The sequence below is a fragment of the Pempheris klunzingeri genome, chromosome 4 (assembly GCF_042242105.1).
Source record: "Pempheris klunzingeri isolate RE-2024b chromosome 4, fPemKlu1.hap1, whole genome shotgun sequence".
In the NCBI taxonomy this organism is placed as follows: Eukaryota; Metazoa; Chordata; class Actinopteri; order Acropomatiformes; family Pempheridae; genus Pempheris; species Pempheris klunzingeri.
This window is the reverse complement of record NC_092015.1, coordinates 3,018,585-3,037,538: the sequence shown is the minus strand read 5'-3', so window position 1 is coordinate 3,037,538 and position 18,954 is coordinate 3,018,585. Positions and strand designations below refer to the sequence as shown.

At 41.7% G+C, this 18,954-nt stretch overlaps 1 protein-coding gene and 7 non-coding genes across 8 annotated transcripts; 7 read left to right on the top strand and 1 right to left on the bottom strand.

Moving 5' to 3' along the window:
* Positions 1–516: 516 nt before the first annotated feature.
* On the bottom strand, positions 517–4,029 carry LOC139199777 (V-set and transmembrane domain-containing protein 5). The gene is made up of 4 exons (XM_070828930.1): positions 3,830–4,029; positions 2,482–2,808; positions 1,224–1,367; positions 517–818 (listed from the first exon to the last, which is right to left on the bottom strand). Exons 1-4 carry the CDS (start codon positions 3,903–3,905, stop codon positions 787–789), a joined length of 579 nt encoding a protein of 192 aa, XP_070685031.1. The 5' UTR covers positions 3,906–4,029; the 3' UTR covers positions 517–786.
* Positions 4,030–6,673: 2,644 nt separating this feature from the next.
* LOC139200668 (U2 spliceosomal RNA) lies at positions 6,674–6,864 on the top strand. The gene has a single exon (XR_011584226.1). It is a non-coding gene; the product is annotated as a U2 spliceosomal RNA (small nuclear RNA).
* A 1,394-nt stretch (positions 6,865–8,258) lies between these two features.
* On the top strand, positions 8,259–8,422 carry LOC139200752 (U1 spliceosomal RNA). Its single transcript, XR_011584296.1, has one exon. It is a non-coding gene; the product is annotated as a U1 spliceosomal RNA (small nuclear RNA).
* A 2,165-nt stretch (positions 8,423–10,587) lies between these two features.
* Positions 10,588–10,778, top strand: LOC139200704 (U2 spliceosomal RNA). The gene has a single exon (XR_011584250.1). It is a non-coding gene; the product is annotated as a U2 spliceosomal RNA (small nuclear RNA).
* A 1,354-nt stretch (positions 10,779–12,132) lies between these two features.
* LOC139200741 (U1 spliceosomal RNA) lies at positions 12,133–12,296 on the top strand. The gene has a single exon (XR_011584285.1). It is a non-coding gene; the product is annotated as a U1 spliceosomal RNA (small nuclear RNA).
* Positions 12,297–14,664: 2,368 nt separating this feature from the next.
* Positions 14,665–14,855, top strand: LOC139200669 (U2 spliceosomal RNA). The gene has a single exon (XR_011584227.1). It is a non-coding gene; the product is annotated as a U2 spliceosomal RNA (small nuclear RNA).
* Positions 14,856–16,150: 1,295 nt separating this feature from the next.
* Positions 16,151–16,314, top strand: LOC139200729 (U1 spliceosomal RNA). The gene has a single exon (XR_011584274.1). It is a non-coding gene; the product is annotated as a U1 spliceosomal RNA (small nuclear RNA).
* A 1,603-nt stretch (positions 16,315–17,917) lies between these two features.
* On the top strand, positions 17,918–18,081 carry LOC139200718 (U1 spliceosomal RNA). The gene has a single exon (XR_011584263.1). It is a non-coding gene; the product is annotated as a U1 spliceosomal RNA (small nuclear RNA).
* Positions 18,082–18,954: the final 873 nt, after the last annotated feature.

Below are 18,954 nucleotides of genomic sequence, written 5' to 3'. Positions count from 1 at the left end.
AAATAACTGGTAGGTACAAGAACAGGCAGCTAACAGGCTGTAATGAAATCGCCCGATCAAAGTATGTCCTCTAAAGTGTTGTGTTTGACACTGACAGGCTCAGATTGTTATTTGAAGTGTCTGACAGCATTACAGAAAGCCTCCCTACAGAGACAGGCCTGTCAGAGCCTTTTCGTTTAACCAGGAGCAACCATTTCATCGCTTGGCTCAGTGCCACCAGACTCCATAGAGAAAAACATAGATTTTACATGGGAGTCGCTGGTCTACTGCTGCCTCAGTCAGTTAATTTGTTTGCATTACTGTGGGACTTTGCTGTGTAAAAGGGTCAGTCTGGATCCAACACTATATTTGTGTAACCCACAATAAAGCAAACAAACTAACTGACTGAGGCAGCAGTAGACCAGCAACTAGTGCATTCTGCACGGTAAAATTACTGTATTTCTCAATAGAGTCTGGTGGGTTTGAAGAGAGGAATAAAATGGCTGGTTCTGCTGCAGGTCTGTCTGTGATGGAATCTTTTCTGTAATGTTGTCGGACACTTAGAATAATAATCTTATCCTTCCAGTGGCAAAAACAAGCAGCTTTCCTACCTACCAGTCATTTCGAACCCATATATAAAGGCTTGGTTTAAAAATACCACAGTTATCCTTTAAATACAAAATCACTCTCAAATGATTCATGTACACAACAGTGGTTCAAGCAGTACTCCTTGTTGCAGCACTGACAAGTTTGATGAACAGTCTCTGGTGTGTTTTCATGTCAGGCACAAAGCAAAGCAAACGTCCATCAAAGAGGCTGCAGCTCTGTTGCATCATTTTCTGCATAAAGGGAGAATTAAACTCGGTCAACACAGCGACTAAACACGACATACCAGTGTAGCAAAGCTGTAATGGAACCTCTGCAGACCTTTGTACTCAAGCACACCCATACTTAGACACAATGGATAACTTTAACCCTCATTCACGCCCATCAAGCCACATTTATAGAGTTCACACGTTGGTGCCGCAGCAGGAAAAAACACTGAGTAAGCCATGAACTCCAGGGCAAACAAACTTCTTGTATACAAGTTTATCTAAGATGTGTTTTAATGAAGATCCTGCATATTCTATCCTTGATTCCAGTGATCTAGAAAAGCAGCAGCACTATATTCTTTCCTACCTTTTTATTACCATGCTGGTGTTTGATATAAATACTTTACAGACTTCATTTTCACGTGGCCTTACCTGGCATCTGCTTCCTGCGTCTCCAAGCCATTATCCTCCTGTAGGCCTTGTCTAGTAGCCACATGACCAGCATGAGAAGGCCGGCCAAACAGGCAAGTGCTAAGGCAGAGACAGACAGGTACTGAAGATCCTCGTACAGCACCTCTGCAGGACAGGGACACACGAGCCACATCATATTTACTTCAAGAAGTACTTACAACAAAGAGGCCTTGTGTACAGAGAAGCAAACACGAGAGGAATGCAGAGACGGAAGCAGGAGGAAAATTACTCTTTCAGTGGTAAGACTTCAACACTAGCACCCCGTGTGCAGCTGTAATGTTTGTCAGAGACAGATAGAAATACTTTGTTTACTGATGAATAACTATGATAAAGTCACCACTTTAAGATCTGAGAGGCAGGTTCAAGATGCCTTTCACCACCTTCACATACTGAAGTCTGGACATCTTAAACGTGTCTTTGAAATGTGGAACGTTTCTTTTTCTGCAGGGTTTCTTTCGCAGGAGTGCCTCGACTCTGATCAGGCAGTCACACACAGTCAGGCCTGGAGGTACTGCTGCCGTCTGACCGGCTGATGACAGACAGACAGACAGACAGACAGACAGACAGCGTCTGATATCCACAGACAAGCTTGGGAACCCCCGAGCAGGCCGACTGACACTTATATAGGCTGCTGAGCAAGGCACAGTCACAGTCGAGGAGTTTAAGACTGTTAGTTCACGCTCTCTCTCTGTTTTTGGTTGTTTTACGTGTCTTTGTGGTTACCTTGCATGTATCTGTAGTCTAATTGTGGTCTCTGTCATTGTTTGGCATCACTTTGCCGTAGTTTTGTGAACTCTTTTTGAGACTTTCATTTCTCTTTGTGGTTGTTTTGCATCACTCTGTAGGTTTTTTGAGTCTTTGTGCTCATTGTGGTCTTTTTGTGTCTCTTTTTGGTTATTTCACATCTCTATTTGTTCTGTTTGGTATTTTTCAGTCTCCTTGTGGTCATTTTATGTCACTTTTGGTTATTTTGCATCTCTATTTGGTCATTTGGAGTCTGTTTGTGCTCTTTTTGAGGCCTTGTGGTCTCTTTGTGGTTGTTTTGGATCTCTTTGTAGTCATTTGATTGACTTTCCAACAAGAAATGTTAACAGTCACTTCAAACAGAGGTCAGTAATCTGTCCAAGCTTAAACCTGTGACTCTAAACTATTGGTACAAAATGAAAATGTGGTCAAATGAGGTTTTCTAGAGGATAGCACTCACTCAGATCCCACTCACCGTTCACTTTCAGGACAAATCCAGCATCCTTGCTGCTTCCTGCTGTTTCCGTGACAGTGACCACATAGTATCCTGCATCCTGCAGCCGCAGGTCAGACAGGCCCATAGATCCATTGCTGTAGTGCTGCACTCTGCTGCTGTAGTCCTCCGTTATGTTGGTGTACACCCCAGTCTGCCAAGTCCCTATGGTGCGGCTCACCGCCCCTGACATAAAGGTCCATTGTATGGTGGGGATCCCGATACAGCTAACATCCACTGAGAAAAACACATTCTCCTGCACGGACCTGGTGAGGCTCCTCTGGGGAGAATGGATGGAGATGGCTCCAGCTTCAGGAGAGGGAAAAACACAGATATGTGAAGATGAAGATCACAGATAGATAGATAGATAGATAGATAGATAGATAGATAGATAGATAGATAGATAGATAGATAGATAGATATTAGAGCAGAAACATGACACAATACAGCTCTACAAACATAAAATATTTTCCCTCCTAGTTTTATGACACAGTCAGTCACTGCTGCTGCCAAACGCTGTGACTCATTTGCATTAAATTATGCTGTAAAGCCAGAAATGTGCTTTTCTGTGTTTGCTGGAGGAACGAAACTTGTCGAACAAGTTGAGAAGTAACAATTTGAATGTAACCAGCAATACTGGCTTTGCGACTGTTTTGACCGCCTCTCATCAAATGTTTTCACTGGAGTTTCAGTGTGGGATCTGGTTCTGCTGGTGGTGTGTTTGCTTAATGAGACACAGGTGAAGACTTCCCCCTGAGAATACCAGTGCCGATTAAGACACAAGTCAGTGTGGGAAAAAGTGCCCATCCTTCTTATTCAAACAGTTAAAATGATGATTCACGACACAGGTGTTCAAATTCTTATAGGTCTGGTTCTGTGTGAGATATTAAATACTCAGTTACAGTGTTTGTGGTAATTTTATGTCTCTATTTGGTCGTTTTGAGTCTGTTTTTGGTTTTTTCACTTCCCTGTTTGGTCATTTTCAGTCTCTTTGTAGTCGTTTTGTCTGAAATAACCTATTAAATAAATAATCTTTCCCAAATCCTTTGTACTTTCCTGGAGATTCAGATCATTTCAGATCATCTCAGAAGAATCTGATGTTTACATAACGCAGCCATGTGTACACGACTGTGTAGTGTTGATCTATTCAGCTACTGTATACGGTAATTTTGCACTCCTGCAAGGTTCTCAACTTCTTACTGAAAGGACTGGACCCTCCTCATGTGTACTTAGTAATGAACAAACATAGGATTGGCACACAGGCATGCTGTCGGACACAGTAGTCCAATATGTGAGAAGACCAAGTTATAAACGTGTGCTGAACGCTTACCTAGGTGACACATATATAGTGTGATGCTGAGAAACACAGCAACATCTTGTACATCCCAGAGCTTAAAATGCCACATTAGAATCCCAGACCCATTGGTCGAACCGCAGAAGAAGAATCTCCTCCAGGTTGTTTCACATTCTGAAGTGTCCTCCTCTCTGTCTTCCTCCCTCTGAAACAGCCCTCCTCGTCCTCGCTCCCAGGCTTTCCTCTTCCCTCCGTGTGAGCTTATTTCTGTGTGTCCCGTCACAGGAGCGCTGGAGTCTCCGTCCTCTCTCTCAGGACTGCGCTGGGTCTCTCCTCATACCTGTGCATGTCAGTGCCAGCCAGCCCACACCTATCAGACAGGTTCAGCCAGAGATTACTGAGCAAACACATACTCAGCGCTCCGTGATCCCACACCCACACCCACACACTTAAAGGGAGAAAGCCACAGAGCAAAGGCACATATATCCTTCTCGGTTTACTCACTACCAAACAACCCCTCCTTCCCAGCCCATGAAACACTCACCCGTAAGACACACCAGCACAAAATGAAAGCAGGATTGGCTGAATCACCTGGTATTCAAGGGTGTGACACACCTGGTAAAACATGTCAGACAGGAAGTGTCCATTCACACGTATGCGGCAAGAAACACAAAACACAGTGAACACAATAACAGCGAGGTGACATTTCACTTCAGACATTTAGTTTGAAGAGTGACAGATCTATCTTGCTTGGGATCTGAGAAATTAGTTTGACAGGCTTATCTCAAAGGCTGAAAACACGTTAGTTGTAAATAACATTTAGTGCCTTCAATGCCTTACAGTCTGTTTTTCATTAATCTTAATGTTATCTCTTGTAACATACTGATGTACGAGTTATATATGCTGCACATGCATGTAGGCTATCTCTGGCTCTAGTCGGTAGAATATACAGATAAACAGAAAATAAGACTGAAATAAACCAGTGTATTTTTCATTCTTTTATTAATTTATGTCATTATTATTGACATATTATGACATATTATTATTATTATTATTTATTTCAACATTCACTGATTGAGAAATTGGGACCATGGCATGTTTTCAGTGAATTAATTTACTATATATATATATATATATATATAATTCATGAGAATAACATAGTTATGTTTTTAGAATGATCTTACATTATTTATATATTATTATTGATATTTCATGTTTAATGTTTGACTCACTTCAGATTCTGTTCTGTATGTTGTGTCAAGCACAACTTGTCCCCTCAAATAAATGTTAAGCGTGGTTGACAATAAAGTTTTCTTTGAAGAATGCTATCACATTTTAAGCTAATTAAACTAGCTTGGATTGTCAAAATGTTAAGAATTAAACCACAATAAATTGATTTAGCTCGACGAATGCAACGTTGTTGTCTACATAAACGTTTTCACAGGTAGTAAATCGTCTTTTATGTTTAGTTCATGTCTGTTATTTCACGTTTGATGTCCATGTAGCTAAGCTAGCGTTAGCTGTTAGCTAAACTATCGGGGTCAAGGTTACGTAACGGTTGCGCAGTTCAGTAGCTAGCTTACGACCTGAAGTAGCAGCAGCTATTCACAGGAGCCTGCGCCATTTCACGGACGTCAACTGTTAGTACGTTCATTTTTACTAACTTTTGACTAGCTTGACATTCATTATCGACAAAACATCGCGTTAACTAATTGAATAATTATTACTGAGAAGCCAATTTGTTGTCAGCAGTTTTTAAGCGACATTTCACCGCAGCACCGTGTTTTGCTAGCAAAGTTAAGGCTAACAGCTAGCATGACTAAGTGAATTTCTCGTGTTTCCTGCATTTTTTTTCACCTTTTGTTCGGTAAAAAGTGACTCTTGTCAGTAGTTAAGATATTTGTAATGGTGTTAGTGAAGGGCAGTTAGCTTTATCTCAGCCCAGTCTGACTTTCAGCCTCCCTGACAGCGGCTAAACTTCACCTCCGTGTCCGAATGAGGAGAAGTTTGACCAACTAACTTTACTTCACCACTCAGGTCCATGTTCGGAGACTAAAGAGTTTATTGAGCTCATTAAAGTAACAGGCCAGCTCACAGCTAGTTAGCTTTGTTTAGACTTGGCAAAGTTAGTTAGTTAGTTTGTTGCGTCAATTTTAATTAGGGGTCACCTCTAACGTCGGCAGCCATTTTGTGGCTGTTGACGTTGACGTGAAGGTTGTCGGACTCGTGGTCATTACCGCAGGTTCACTCCGCTCTGTTTAAGTCAGGACTGTGTGTTTGTGAGTAGACTTCACATTGTCACCATTTGACATTAGTGGTTGTTTCTTCTGTTCTGGATGAGCAGCAGAGCTCCGTGAATTAAAACTAATGAGCTGTTTTATTGCAGAGTTTCCATCACCTTTACATCTTTACATGAGGGGCCGTGAAGTGTGCAGCTAGCTCTCCTCTCCACTAGAGACCGCTGGAGCGCCTCTGTTTGCTGTTGTGAAGTGAGTACTGACCCGTAAAAACATTATTTTACCGAACCGCACACGTTCCTTACACATCGTTAGGTTAAACTGGGGGAATATGTGTGTATATCTAACCACAAAATACATTATAGCGCATCTTTAAGAGGACAGTTAATGTTTTAGCGGTTTCTGCTCTGTGGCTTCCTATTGGACTACGGCGTATCACGTGACCCGGAAGAAACAAGAAGGCACATTTGCGATTATTAATTTATCGTAAATGCCGCAATAAAACAAAAGTGCCGGTACATTATATCAAATGTTACTGTTACTGGTTTTCATGGTGATCAAAAGAGATATAGTCCAGGTGTGAAACCCTCAGTGATTGGAAGTGTGCGGAGAATGACTCGGTTTCCTCCGACATGATTGTGTTATCGCTTCTCGGCCTTTTGGCTAAGATCAAGTGTAGTATCTGTTCTTATCAGTTTAATATCTGATACGTCCCCTACCCGGGGACCATATATTAAATTGATTTTTGGAACAGGGAGATGGAATAGGGGCTTGCTCCGTCCACTCCACGCATCGACCTGGTATTGCAGTACCTCCAGGAACGGTGCACCCCCCACCTATGTGTCAAATGATAATCAATATTATATGTTATTAAGTGTTACAGACGAGCTGACTTGAATGAACTCCTATTTAATGCTTGAATCCTGATGTCATGAGCATATAGTTATTGATCTGTAAACTTAATATCTTCATGCAGCTGATGATGAATCTAACTAGTGACTGTTGAGTGAGACTGGAAGAGGAAATGTGCTGCCTTCACTGTCCTCCCCACATGTGAGGACAACAGGAAAACATCCCTTTATCCTTCAATCCTCACACTGCTTGTTGAGGTTGTCTGTGCTCTGTTTCACCATCTTAAAGCAGTTTTTCTTGACCAGCAGTCAGTGGTGGAAAGTCACTGAGTGTGTAGTACTGTAGTATTTGTTCTAGTGGTGGTAAACTCTGTTCATTTTATGGACTTGAGTTACTCTGAGTTACTAAAGTGATCTGGTTCACTTGAGTCAGTGTTGTTGAATACATCTTTATACATTAAACTACGCAGCAGTATAGAAATTAGCTTCACTTTGACAAACTAAGATAATTAAATGTTTCTTACACTTTAATGCATCAGAATAATTCAGCAATATGATACACAATAATATAACACTAACAGTTACCAGGGTTACTATTAGTACTTTAATTTGTGATACTTTAAGTATATTTAGCTGAAAATACTTATGTACTCTTGAATAGTTTTTGAATGCAGGACTTTTACTTGTAGTGGAGTATTTTTCCTTTGAGGTGTTGGTACTTTTAAAGGATCTGTGATGAATCTCACCTTCCTGAAGGTTGTAATGTTCAGTTGTCAGGTGTTGATTGAACCACGTGATTATTTTGGAGGCTGCAGTTTGTGTTGCTGTTGAACAGCTTTGTGTTTTTTTACTCAGCCTGTTAAAATCCTACTTTCCACTCCCACCAGTGTTGTTCTCCCACCACAGCGATAGATGGCAGTAGAGGGACGGTCTGTTACCACCAACTGGAAACAAAGAAACAGGAAGTGGGGGGTAGAGTGAGGGAGAAAATGTGCTGTGTGTTTTTATTCTCTCTTTTTAAGGTTTAAATGTGGATCAAACATCTTTTGATTGCAGTGTGATTTAGCTTTGGCTCACCTGAAGCTGTTGCTGGGCTGTTACTCATTTGTTGGAGGTAAAATAGATCCAACTGGTGATTTTAAGTTAGCTTTTATGTGGCGCTGCAGCATTGCATGATGGGAATATCACAGCCATTCACCTTGTAAAATGTGAATAATGTTTGTCAGCTGTAGTTTAAAACAGCATCTTGTGTATTAGATCCCTCTGGAGTCACACAGCCCTCTGCAGCCTGTGCTTTAGTTAATTTCCAGTCTGTGTGACCATCTGTCATTGTGGTTTGTCTGTGAGTGAGTTCCCTGTCTGTGATGTGTACAACTCATACTTACCTGGCAGGGGAGATACCATGATCAAGAAGGTGGTTCACCCAGGGCGAGGCTCATCCATTGCACTCAGGCTGAGCTGACCTCTGCGAATTCCCCAAATGTGGGAATCTCGACTGCATAATTTCTGGTAGTGGGGGACTGCGTTCGCGCTCTCCCCTGATAAACATGTGGAAAGAAAATTATAAAACATCATCAAAGTTGCTTTCTTACTTTGCTCAGGATGTGTGTTGTACAGGAGAAGTGAAAAATCATCTTTCAGACTCAAATGTCCATCACAGTGCCAAAAATAGAGATGGGATTTATGGCTCTTTGAAGGGAGCCGTTCAAATGACTGACTCATTGTTATATTTACTTATTCGTTTATTAGAAGTCAACCTGGGGTAACTTGTTTTCATTGAGGAAACAATAACTAGTAGCACCTGTAAAATAAGATTTGGTTCAGAATAATTCAAACTTATACATATCTATTCTGAAATATTGATTATAATTTCATTTGGCTTGTGTTTTCAGTGTAATCATTCCATGAGATGGTGCCGTACCAACATGCTTTGACAATGAGATCACTATTTTGAATTTTCCCCTCAACTATGCAGGCTGCAGATAACTTCCATGCAAAATAACTTTAGTGTGAAATTTTCCACACATGAACATTTCAACAATACAGAAATAAAAGTGTGTGTGTGTGTGTGTGTGTGTGTGTGTGTGTGTGTGTGTGTGTGTGTGTGTGTGTGTGTGTGTGTGTGTGTGTGTGTGTGTGTGTGTGTGTGTGTAAAAACTAGAATAGAAATTAGGACATGATACAAATGTGAATGCATAATTGTACTAAACTACCTGGTGTGTGTTCACCTGAACTACTTTACAAACAGGAACTCAGCTCCTTGACTCGAATCCACATCAGAACAATGGAAACAATAACAAATAACTTTTCTTCAGTCGTTAATATCTCCTGCTCCCTGAATGTAAATCTCTTCAGTCCAGTCGGGCAGCGCTCACTAATATCTCCTCCCCTGATGCTGCACATCTGTAGCTGCGTTCACGTGAATGGAGCGTGCTGTGGACGACTCAAACTCGATGTCATTAGTCGTTCAGGTGAAGGCAGCGTGGACAACTCAGACTCGTGGGGCACACAGGTGACACATGAAGGCAGCGTGGGCAATTTGCATATAAGAACGGCTCGCAACTGTGAATCGGTTCTCATCGTTCACTTTAAAGAGCTGTTCAAAGACTCAACTCGTTCGCGAACGTCACATCTCTAGCCAAAAAGACAACGTCTGCTCATTAGGAGCTCTTCATTGTTCTGTCTGTTTTCAAACCATGCTGTCCTCTGTTCCTTATTTTCATGACTTGTGTGCTTCATCTCTCCGTGTCTATCAGGAAGCTGCCGGTGAGAAGGGGATCCTGGAGCAGTCAGAGGAAACACCGGTGAGCCTGACGGACACCACGCTGCAGGATCAAAAGACAACCTTCACAGAGGAGGAGGAAGAGGAGGGAATATGGAAAGAAGAACATCCAGATGGGGCGAAGGACTGAAAGGCCAAGAGACAGAGGTGACTGTTGCACAAATGTCAGGTATCCAAACTCCACTGACTGTTTCTACAGTGATTTTCTGACTTGACTTCAGCAGCAGGTGAGTGTCTGGTCTGTGACTCGCTGCCCTACATGTTCTAGATGTTTCTGTGCCCCAACACACCTGATCCTAATGAACGGGTTGTTTTCAGGCTCATGATGAGCTGAACATGTGAATCAGGTGTGTTGGAGCAGGGATCTAAAACAGGACAGTGGGCCTCCAAGACCTGGTTTGGGAAACACTGATCCAGATGAAACGCTGCAGGCTGCAGGTCACCTGTTTGTCCACTAGATGTTGCTGGAGTTGTGTTTGTTGTTTGTCAGGGAGTTCACAGATCAAACTTGATGTTCTGTCCTCACAGAGGATCTGTTATGATCTAAAGTAAGTTTTGTATATTTATAACCCAGCTGTCATTACATTTGTTTAAAACAGAAGTTATAGCTTAACTTCTGTTTTATTTCTGACTTTAAATAACGTAGCTCTGAAGGTTTTCTATTCCTATTGGACGAGATTGTGTCACATGGCCAGAGGGGACTGTGCAGCTGCTTATGTGACAAACCTTAATTTGTTAAAATGACAAATTTTCCTGCCTTTTTTTGCTCTTTCACTCATCTACAGTCTAATGTGATAAACTCTGTTTCTGTCCCATGGAGCGGTTTTGTTACTGAAACAGTAACAGTGGTAACAGTAAACAGTAAACCCTCAGTGATGAGAGCTGTCCAGAGAATGAGTGGTTTTCCTCTGACAGGTTTGTGTTATCGCTTCTCGGCCTTTTGGCTAAGATCAAGTGTAGTATCTGTTCTTATCAGTTTAATATCTGATACGTCCCCTACCCGGGGACCATATATTAAATTGATTTTTGGAACAGGGAGATGGAATAGGGGCTTGCTCCGTCCACTCCACGCATCGACCTGGTATTGCAGTATCTCCAGGAACGGTGCACCCCCCACCAATATGTCAACTGATAATTAATAGTATATGTTATTAAGTGTTATAGACAAACTGAGCAGGTCTTTAATGAACTTCTACTTTGTACTTGAGTCCTGATGTAATGAGCATATAGTTATTGATCTGCAGACTTTATATCTTCATGCATCTGTTGATGAATCAAACTAGTGACTGTTGAGTGAGACTGGAAGAGGAAATGTGCTGCCTTCACTGTCCTCCCCACATGTGAGGACAACATGAAAACATCCCTTTATCCTTCAATCCTCACACTGCTTGTTGAGGTTGTCTGTGCTCTGTTTCACCATCTTAAAGCAGTTTTTCTTGACCAGCAGTCAGTGGTGGAAAGTCATTGAGTGTGTAGCACTGTAGTATTTGTTCTAGTGGTGGTAAACTGTTCATTTTATGGACTCGAGTTACTCTGAGTCACTAAAGTGATCTGGTTCACTTGAGTCAGTGTTGTTGAATACATCTTTCTACATTAAAACTACGCAGCAGTATAGAAATTAGCTTCACTTTGACAAACTAAGATAATTAAATGTTTCTTACACTTTAATGCATCAGAATAATTCAGCAATATGATACACAATAATATAACACTAATAGTTACCAGGTTTACTCACTATTAGTACTTTAATTTGTAATTCTTTAAGTACATTTAGCTGAAAATACTTTTGTACTCTTGAATAGTTTTTGAATGCAGGACTTTTACTTGTAGTGGAGTATTTTTCCTTTGAGGTGTCGGTACTTTTAAAGGACCTGTGATGAATCTCACCTTCCTGAAGGTTGTAATGTTCAGTTGTCAGGTGTTGATTGAACCACATGATTATTTATGTGTTATTTTACTCAGCCTGTTAAAATCCTACTTTACACTCCCACCAGTGTTGTTCTCCCACCACGGGAGACCAGGGGTCTGTTACCACCAGCCGTAAACAAAGAAACAGGAAGTGGGGGGTAGAGTGAGGGAGAAAATTTGCTGTGTGTGCTTTTATTTAAAAGTTTATCAAAAAGTGGATCAAACATCTTTTGATTGCAGTGTGATTTAGCTTTGGCTCACCTGAAGCTGTTGTTGGGCTGTTATTCATTTGTTGGAGGTAAAATAGATCCAACTGGTGATTTTAAGTTAGCTTCTATGTGGTGCTGCAGCATTGCATGATGGGAATATCACAGCCATTCACCTTGTAAAATGTGAATAATGTTTGTCAGCTGTAGTTTAAAACAGCATCTTGTGTATTAGATCCCTCTGGAGTCACACAGCCCTCTGCAGCCTGTGTTTTAGTTAATTTCCAGCCTGTGTGACCATCTGTCATTGTGGTTTGTCTGTGAGTGAGTTCCCTGTCTGTGATGTGTACAACTCATACTTACCTGGCAGGGGAGATACCATGATCAAGAAGGTGGTTCACCCAGGGCGAGGCTCATCCATTGCACTCAGGCTGAGCTGACCTCTGCGAATTCCCCAAATGTGGGAATCTCGACTGCATAATTTCTGGTAGTGGGGGACTGCGTTCGCGCTCTCCCCTGATGAACATGTTCAAAGAAAATTATAAAACATCATCAAAATTGCTTTCTTGATTTTCTCAGGATGTGTGTTGTACAGGAGAAGTGAAAAATCATCTTTCAGACACAAATGTCCTTCACAGTGCCAAAAAGGCAACACCTGCTCATTAGGAGCTCTTCATTGTTCTGTCTGTTTTCAAACCAAACTGTCCTCAGTTCCTTAACTTAATGACTTGTGTGGTTTGTTGCTGGCTGAGTCGTGTGCTTCATCTCTCTGTGTTTAACAGGAAGCTGCCAGTGAGAAGGGGATCCTGGAGCAGTCAGAGGAAACACAGGTGAGCCTGATGGACACCACGCTGCAGGATCAAGAGACAACCTTCACAGAGGAGGAGGGAATATGGAAAGAAGAACGTCCAGATGGGGCGAAGGACGAAGGACTGAAAGGCCAAGAGACAGAAGTGACTGTTACACAAACACCAGGTATCCAAACTCCACTGACTGTTTCTACAGTGATTTTCTGACTTGACTTCAGCAGCAGGTGAGTTTCTGGTCTGTGAACACTAACCTCGTCCTCTGTAGGGGTCACAATCCACAGGATCAAACACATCCAGGTCAAATCACAACAGGTACAGACTGAACCATGAATCATCTGCAAAAAGCAGAAATGCAATTCTGAGGTCACCAAACTGGACGGCATCCTCACCTCAGCTGCGCCTTGAGATCCTGTCCATGAAAATCACACAGGATCGGTGATAAGGGGCAGCTTTGGCAGAGTCCAACACCCACTGAGAACGCGCTTGACTTCGTGCCGTGAATGCGGACACAGCTCTCACTTTGGTTATACAGGGACTGAATAGCTCACAGCAATGAACCTGGTACCCCAAACTCCCGCAATACCCCCCACAGGATTTTCACTGGATGGGCGAACTCCCATGCCCCCTCCAACAGCCCTGCAACGGGAAAGAGCTGGTCCACTGCTACACGACCAGGAAGGAATCTGCATTGTTCCTCTTGAATCTGAGGTTCGACAATCGGGCGGAGCCTCCTTTCCAGCACCCTGGAGTAGACTTTCCCGGGGACGCTGGGCAGTGTGATACCCCGATAATTGGAGCACATCCTCCTGTCCCCTTTTTTTGAAAATTAATTTTTTTGCACTGTAACTTTAATTCTTGTCATTTTATGCCTGTTGCTTGTTCTCTCTTTTTTTCTCGTATCTATCTCTGTATCTGTCTCTATGTTAAACTCGTCCTCACATTTTATACTTCCAGTGCTGCTCCTGGAGTTTCAGTGGGGTCCCAGTAGAGGCTGCAGGAGGTCTACCAGCAAGAGCTAAGAGATCATCCTGCAGGATGGAGGAGGCCCAACGAGCTGTTTCCAAGACTGACAGAGGAGGAATGAAACGGCAGCGTTTGTGTTCTGTCTGAACTTCACCTCAGTGACATTCAGAGTTTGGAAAAGCCGTCTTGTCGTCTTGGGACTCTTGTTCTTCTTGAGTCTGGAGCATGTTCGTGGTCCATGAAGCCTGGAAAAGGACGAAGAAGGTAAAACCTAAGTACATTTACTCAAGTACTGTACTTAAGTACAACTTTGAGGTACTTTTACTTTACTTGAGTAGTTCAATTATATGCTACTTTATACTTTGTGTGCTACATTTCAAAGGGCAACACTGTACATTTTACTTCACTACTGTTATTTAACAGCTTTGGTTACTTTACTCGCTGCCCTACATGTTCTAGATGTTTCTGTGCTCCAACACATCTGATCCTAATGAACGGGTCGTTTACAGGCTCATGATGAGCTGAACATGTGAATCAGGTGTGTTGGAGCAGGGATCTAAAACAGGACAGTGGGCCTCCAAGACCTGGTTTGGGAAACACTGATCCAGATGAAACGCTGCAGGCTGCAGGTCACCTGTTTGTCCACTAGATGTTGCTGGAGTTGTGTTTGTTGTTTGTCAGGGAGTTCACAGATCAAACTTGATGTTCTGTCCTCACAGAGGATCTGTTATGATCTAAAGTAAGTTTTGTATATTTCTAATCCAGCTGTCATTAGATTTGTTTAAAACAGAAGTTCTAGCTTAACTTCTGTTTTATTTCTGACTTTAAATAACGTAGCTCTGAAGGTTTTCAATTCCTATTGGACGAGATTGTGTCACATGGCCAGAGGGGGCTGTGCAGCTGCTTATGTGACAAACCTTAATTTGTTAAAATGACAGATTCTTCTGCCTTTTTTTGCCCTTTCACTCATCTACAGTCTAATGTGATAAACTCTGTTTCTGTCCCATGGAGCAGTTTTGTTACTGAAACAGTAACAGTGGTAACAGTAAACAGTAAACCCTCAGTGATGAGAGCTGTCCAGAGAATGAGTGGTTTCCCTCTGACATGTTTGTGTTATCGCTTCTCGGCCTTTTGGCTAAGATCAAGTGTAGTATCTGTTCTTATCAGTTTAATATCTGATACGTCCCCTACCCGGGGACCATATATTAAATTGATTTTTGGAACAGGGAGATGGAATAGGGGCTTGCTCTGTCCACTCCACGCATCGACCTGGTATTGCAGTACCTCCAGGAATGGTGCACCCCCCACCAATATGTCAACTGATAACCAATAATATATGGTATAAAGTGTTGTGAATCATTGAACTTTCTTTAAGGAACTCATTCTTAGTGTGTGAATCTTTATGTTATGTTTATATAGTTATTGATCCACAAACTTTTTATCTTCATGCATCTGTTGATGAATCAAACTAGTGACTGTTGAGTGAGACTGGAAGAGGAAATGTGCTGCCTTCACTGTCCTCCCCACATGTGAGGACAACAGGAAAACATCCCTTTATCCTTCAATCCTCACACTGCTTGTTGAGGTTGTCTGTGCTCTGTTTCACCATCTTAAAGCAGTTTTTCTTGACCAGCAGTCAGTGGTGGAAAGTCACTGAGTGTGTAGCACTGTAGTATTTGTTCTAGTGGTGGTAAACTGTTCATTTTATGGACTCGAGTTACTAAAGTGATCTGGTTCACTTGAGTCAGTGTTGTTGAATACATCTTTCTACATTAAAACTACGCAGCAGTATAGAAATTAGCTTCACTTTTACAAACAAAGATAATTAAATGTTTCTTACACTTTAATGCATCAGAATAATTCAGCAATATGATACACAATAATATAACACTAACAGTTGCCAGGTTTACTCACTATTAGTACTTTAATTTGTGATACTTTAAGTACATTTAGCTGAAAATACTTTTGTACTCTTGAATATTTTTTCAATGCAGGACTTTTTCTTGTAATGGAGTATTTTTCCTTTGAGGTGTTGGTACTTTTAAAGGATCTGTGATGAATCTCACCTTCCTGAAGGTTGTAATGTTCAGTTGTCAGGTGTTCCTACTTTACACTCCCACCAGTGTTGTTCTCCCACCACGGGAGACCAGGGGTCTGTTACCACCAGCCGTAAACAAAGAAACAGGAAGTGGGGGGTAGAGTGAGGGAGAAAATGTGCTGTGTGTGTTTTTATTCTCTCTTTTTAAGGTTTAAAGTGGATCAAACATCTTTTGATTGCAGTGTGATTTAGCTTGGGCTCACCTGAAGCAGTTGTTGGGCTGTTACTCATTTGTTGGAGGTAAAATAGATCCAACTGGTGATTTTAAGTTAGCTTCTATGTGGCGCTGCAGCATTGCATGATGGGAATATCACAGCCATTCACCTTGTAAAATGTAAGTAATGTTTGTCAGCTGTAGTTTAAAACAGCATCTTGTGTATTAGATCCCTCTGGAGTCACACAGCCCTCTGCAGCCTGTGCTTTAGTTAATTTCCAGCCTGTGTGACCATCTGTCATTCTGGTTTGTCTGTGAGTGAGTTCCCTGGTTGTGATGTGTACAACTCATACTTACCTGGCAGGGGAGATACCATGATCAAGAAGGTGGTTCACCCAGGGCGAGGCTCATCCATTGCACTCAGGCTGAGCTGACCTCTGCGAATTCCCCAAATGTGGGAATCTCGACTGCATAATTTCTGGTAGTGGGGGACTGCGTTCGCGCTCTCCCCTGATAAACATGTGGAAAGAAAATTATAAAACATCATAGAAGTTGCTGTTTTTACTTTGCTCAGGATGTGTGTTGTACAGGAGAAGTGAAAAATCCTTTTCTTTCTGACATTAATGTCCATCACAGTGCCTGAAAGTCAACACCTCTAAATTGTTCTGTGTGTTTTCAAACCTTGCTCCCCTCAGTTTCTTATTTTCATGACTTATGTGGTTTGTCGCTGGCTGAGTCGTGTGCTTCATCTCTCCGTGTCTATCAGGAAGCTGCCAGTGAGAAGGGGATCCTGGAGCAGTCAGAGGAAACACACTCAAGTACTGTACTTAAGTACAACTTTAAGGTACTTTTACTTTACTTGAGTAGTTCAATTATATGCTATTTTATACTTTGTGTGCTACATTTCAAAGGGCAACACTGTACATTTTACTTCACTAGTGTTATTTAACAGCTTTGATTAGTTTCAAATTAAGATTTTACAAATAAGCATATGGTGAATTTATATAATATGATCCAGTGCTACAGGATTAAACTATGCATCAGAACATGAAGTAGTTAAAATGAGCTCCACTTCCACCAGCGGTGACATTAAAATGCTGCTTACGTGCTAAAAGTTTATAAAATGGTACTCTGTAAGGAACAATAAAACTCTAAAAGGGAACATTCACAAGCACTTTAACTGAAATACTTTAAGTACATTTTGCTGTTAATATCTTTACTTGAGTGACAGCTTGAATACAGAACATTTACTTGTAACAGAGTATTTGTACAGAGCTGCTTTTACTTCAGTAAAAGATCTGAGTACTTCTCCCACGACTGTTTAGCCCGAGTGTGTCGTTGAAGCTAAGTGAAGAACAGGCAGGCAGGTGTTAATCAAACCAGGTCCTGGGGCTCACTGCCCTGCATGTTCTAGATGTTTCTGTGCTCCAACACACCTGATCCAAATGAACGGGTCGTTTTCAGGCTCATGATGAGCTGAACATGTGAATCAGGTGTGTTGGAGCAGGGATCTAAAACAGGACAGTGGGCCTCCAAGACCTGGTTTAGGAAAGTATTAGTACTTGTAATGTAAAGACAAAGTTTGTGTTATTTTACTCAAATCCTACTTTACACTCCCACCAGTGTTGTTCTCCCACCACAGCGATAGATGGCAGTAGAGGGACGGTCTGTTACCACCAGCTGGAAACAAAGAAACAGGAAGTGGGGGGTAGAGTGAGGGAGAAAATGTGCTCTGTGTGCTTTTATTCTCTCTTTTTAAGGTTTAAAAGTGGATCAAACATCTTTTGATTGCAGTGTGATTTAGCTTTGGCTCACCTGAAGCTGTTGTTGGGCTGTTACTCATTTGTTGGAGGTAAAATAGATCCAACTGGTGATTTTTAAGTTAGCTTTTATGTGGCGCTGCAGCATTGCATGATGGGAATATCACAGCCATTCACCTTGTAAAATGTGAATAATGTTTGTCAGCTGTAGTTTAAAACAGCATCTTGTGTATTAGATCCCTCTGGAGTCACACAGCCCTCTGCAGCCTGTGCTTTAGTTAATTTCCAGACTGTGTGACCATTTGTCATTGTGGTTTGTCTGTGAGTGAGTTCCCTGGTTGTGATGTGTACAACTCATACTTACCTGGCAGGGGAGATACCATGATCAAGAAGGTGGTTCACCCAGGGCGAGGCTCATCCATTGCACTCAGGCTGAGCTGACCTCTGCGAATTCCCCAAATGTGGGAATCTCGACTGCATAATTTCTGGTAGTGGGGGACTGCGTTCGCGCTCTCCCCTGATAAATATGTGAAAAGAAAAGAAATACAAAGATATAAACAGCACATAAAAGCTGTGAGGATATAGTGTTATGAACTATAATGCTCCTTGTCAGCCTTCTGGAATAATGTCCATCAAATAAAAGCTTTTACAAATAAAGGGAATCTGCAAGGCTTTTCATTTTAACCAAATATAGGAAGGAATGACTATAAATATATGTCTATCTTAAAGTACAAGTACAAGTACAGACACTGAAACTGTCGCTAAAGGTGTATAGTGTTGCTGGTATGGTGTTAATATGACGATCTCAGCTCATTTTCATTGTCTTTTTGCTGTGAACAGCGCGAACGCTGCGGGGGACAGCTCGTGAGCTGTGGCTGCTAGAACCTGTTAACATGGAACCAAAAACCAGCAGGACTTTGGCAGTTTGTCCGTTTGACATCAGTAATACAGGTTTATAAACAGACAATATATATAATGACAGGTTGTTTATATTACTGTGATGTGTGAGCTACGCAGAAGTTAATTGACCCTCCGACATAATTACTTTAATTCATATTCACCTCTGATGCTCTGATAAAGGTGGACTCAGTCAGGTCTGTTAGTAATAGAAGAGCTGTTGAAGTAAACTGTCAGGGAAGGAGAGAAGAATCTGCCAGTATCTTATTTTTCAGTTTAGTTTGCACATATTTTTGAGTAAATGTGTTGGAAGGAATGGAGGAATGAACGCATGGCACCATTTTGTAGTGAAGAGTATCGTGTGTGTACTGAACTTCCATTGAAAACCATTTAGTTAAGGTATTTATGTTTTTCAGACCCCTCAGTGCCAAGAATGACTGAGATCAAATGTCATGTTCAAGTTCACTGATGAAGTCATTTATTTCTCTACAGGACG

Bases quoted from the DNA above. Each gene is read 5' to 3' on its own strand.
- LOC139199777 (XM_070828930.1), bottom strand. From the start codon at position 3,905: ATGTGGCATTTTAAGCTCTGGGATGTACAAGATGTTGCTGTGTTTCTC. The intron at 2,809-3,829 runs GTAAGCGTTCAG...CCTCTCCTGAAG, and splicing joins ACTATATATGTGTCACCTAG to CTGGAGCCATCTCCATCCAT. The intron at 1,368-2,481 runs GTGAGTGGGATC...CCTGTCCTGCAG, and splicing joins ATTTGTCCTGAAAGTGAACG to AGGTGCTGTACGAGGATCTT.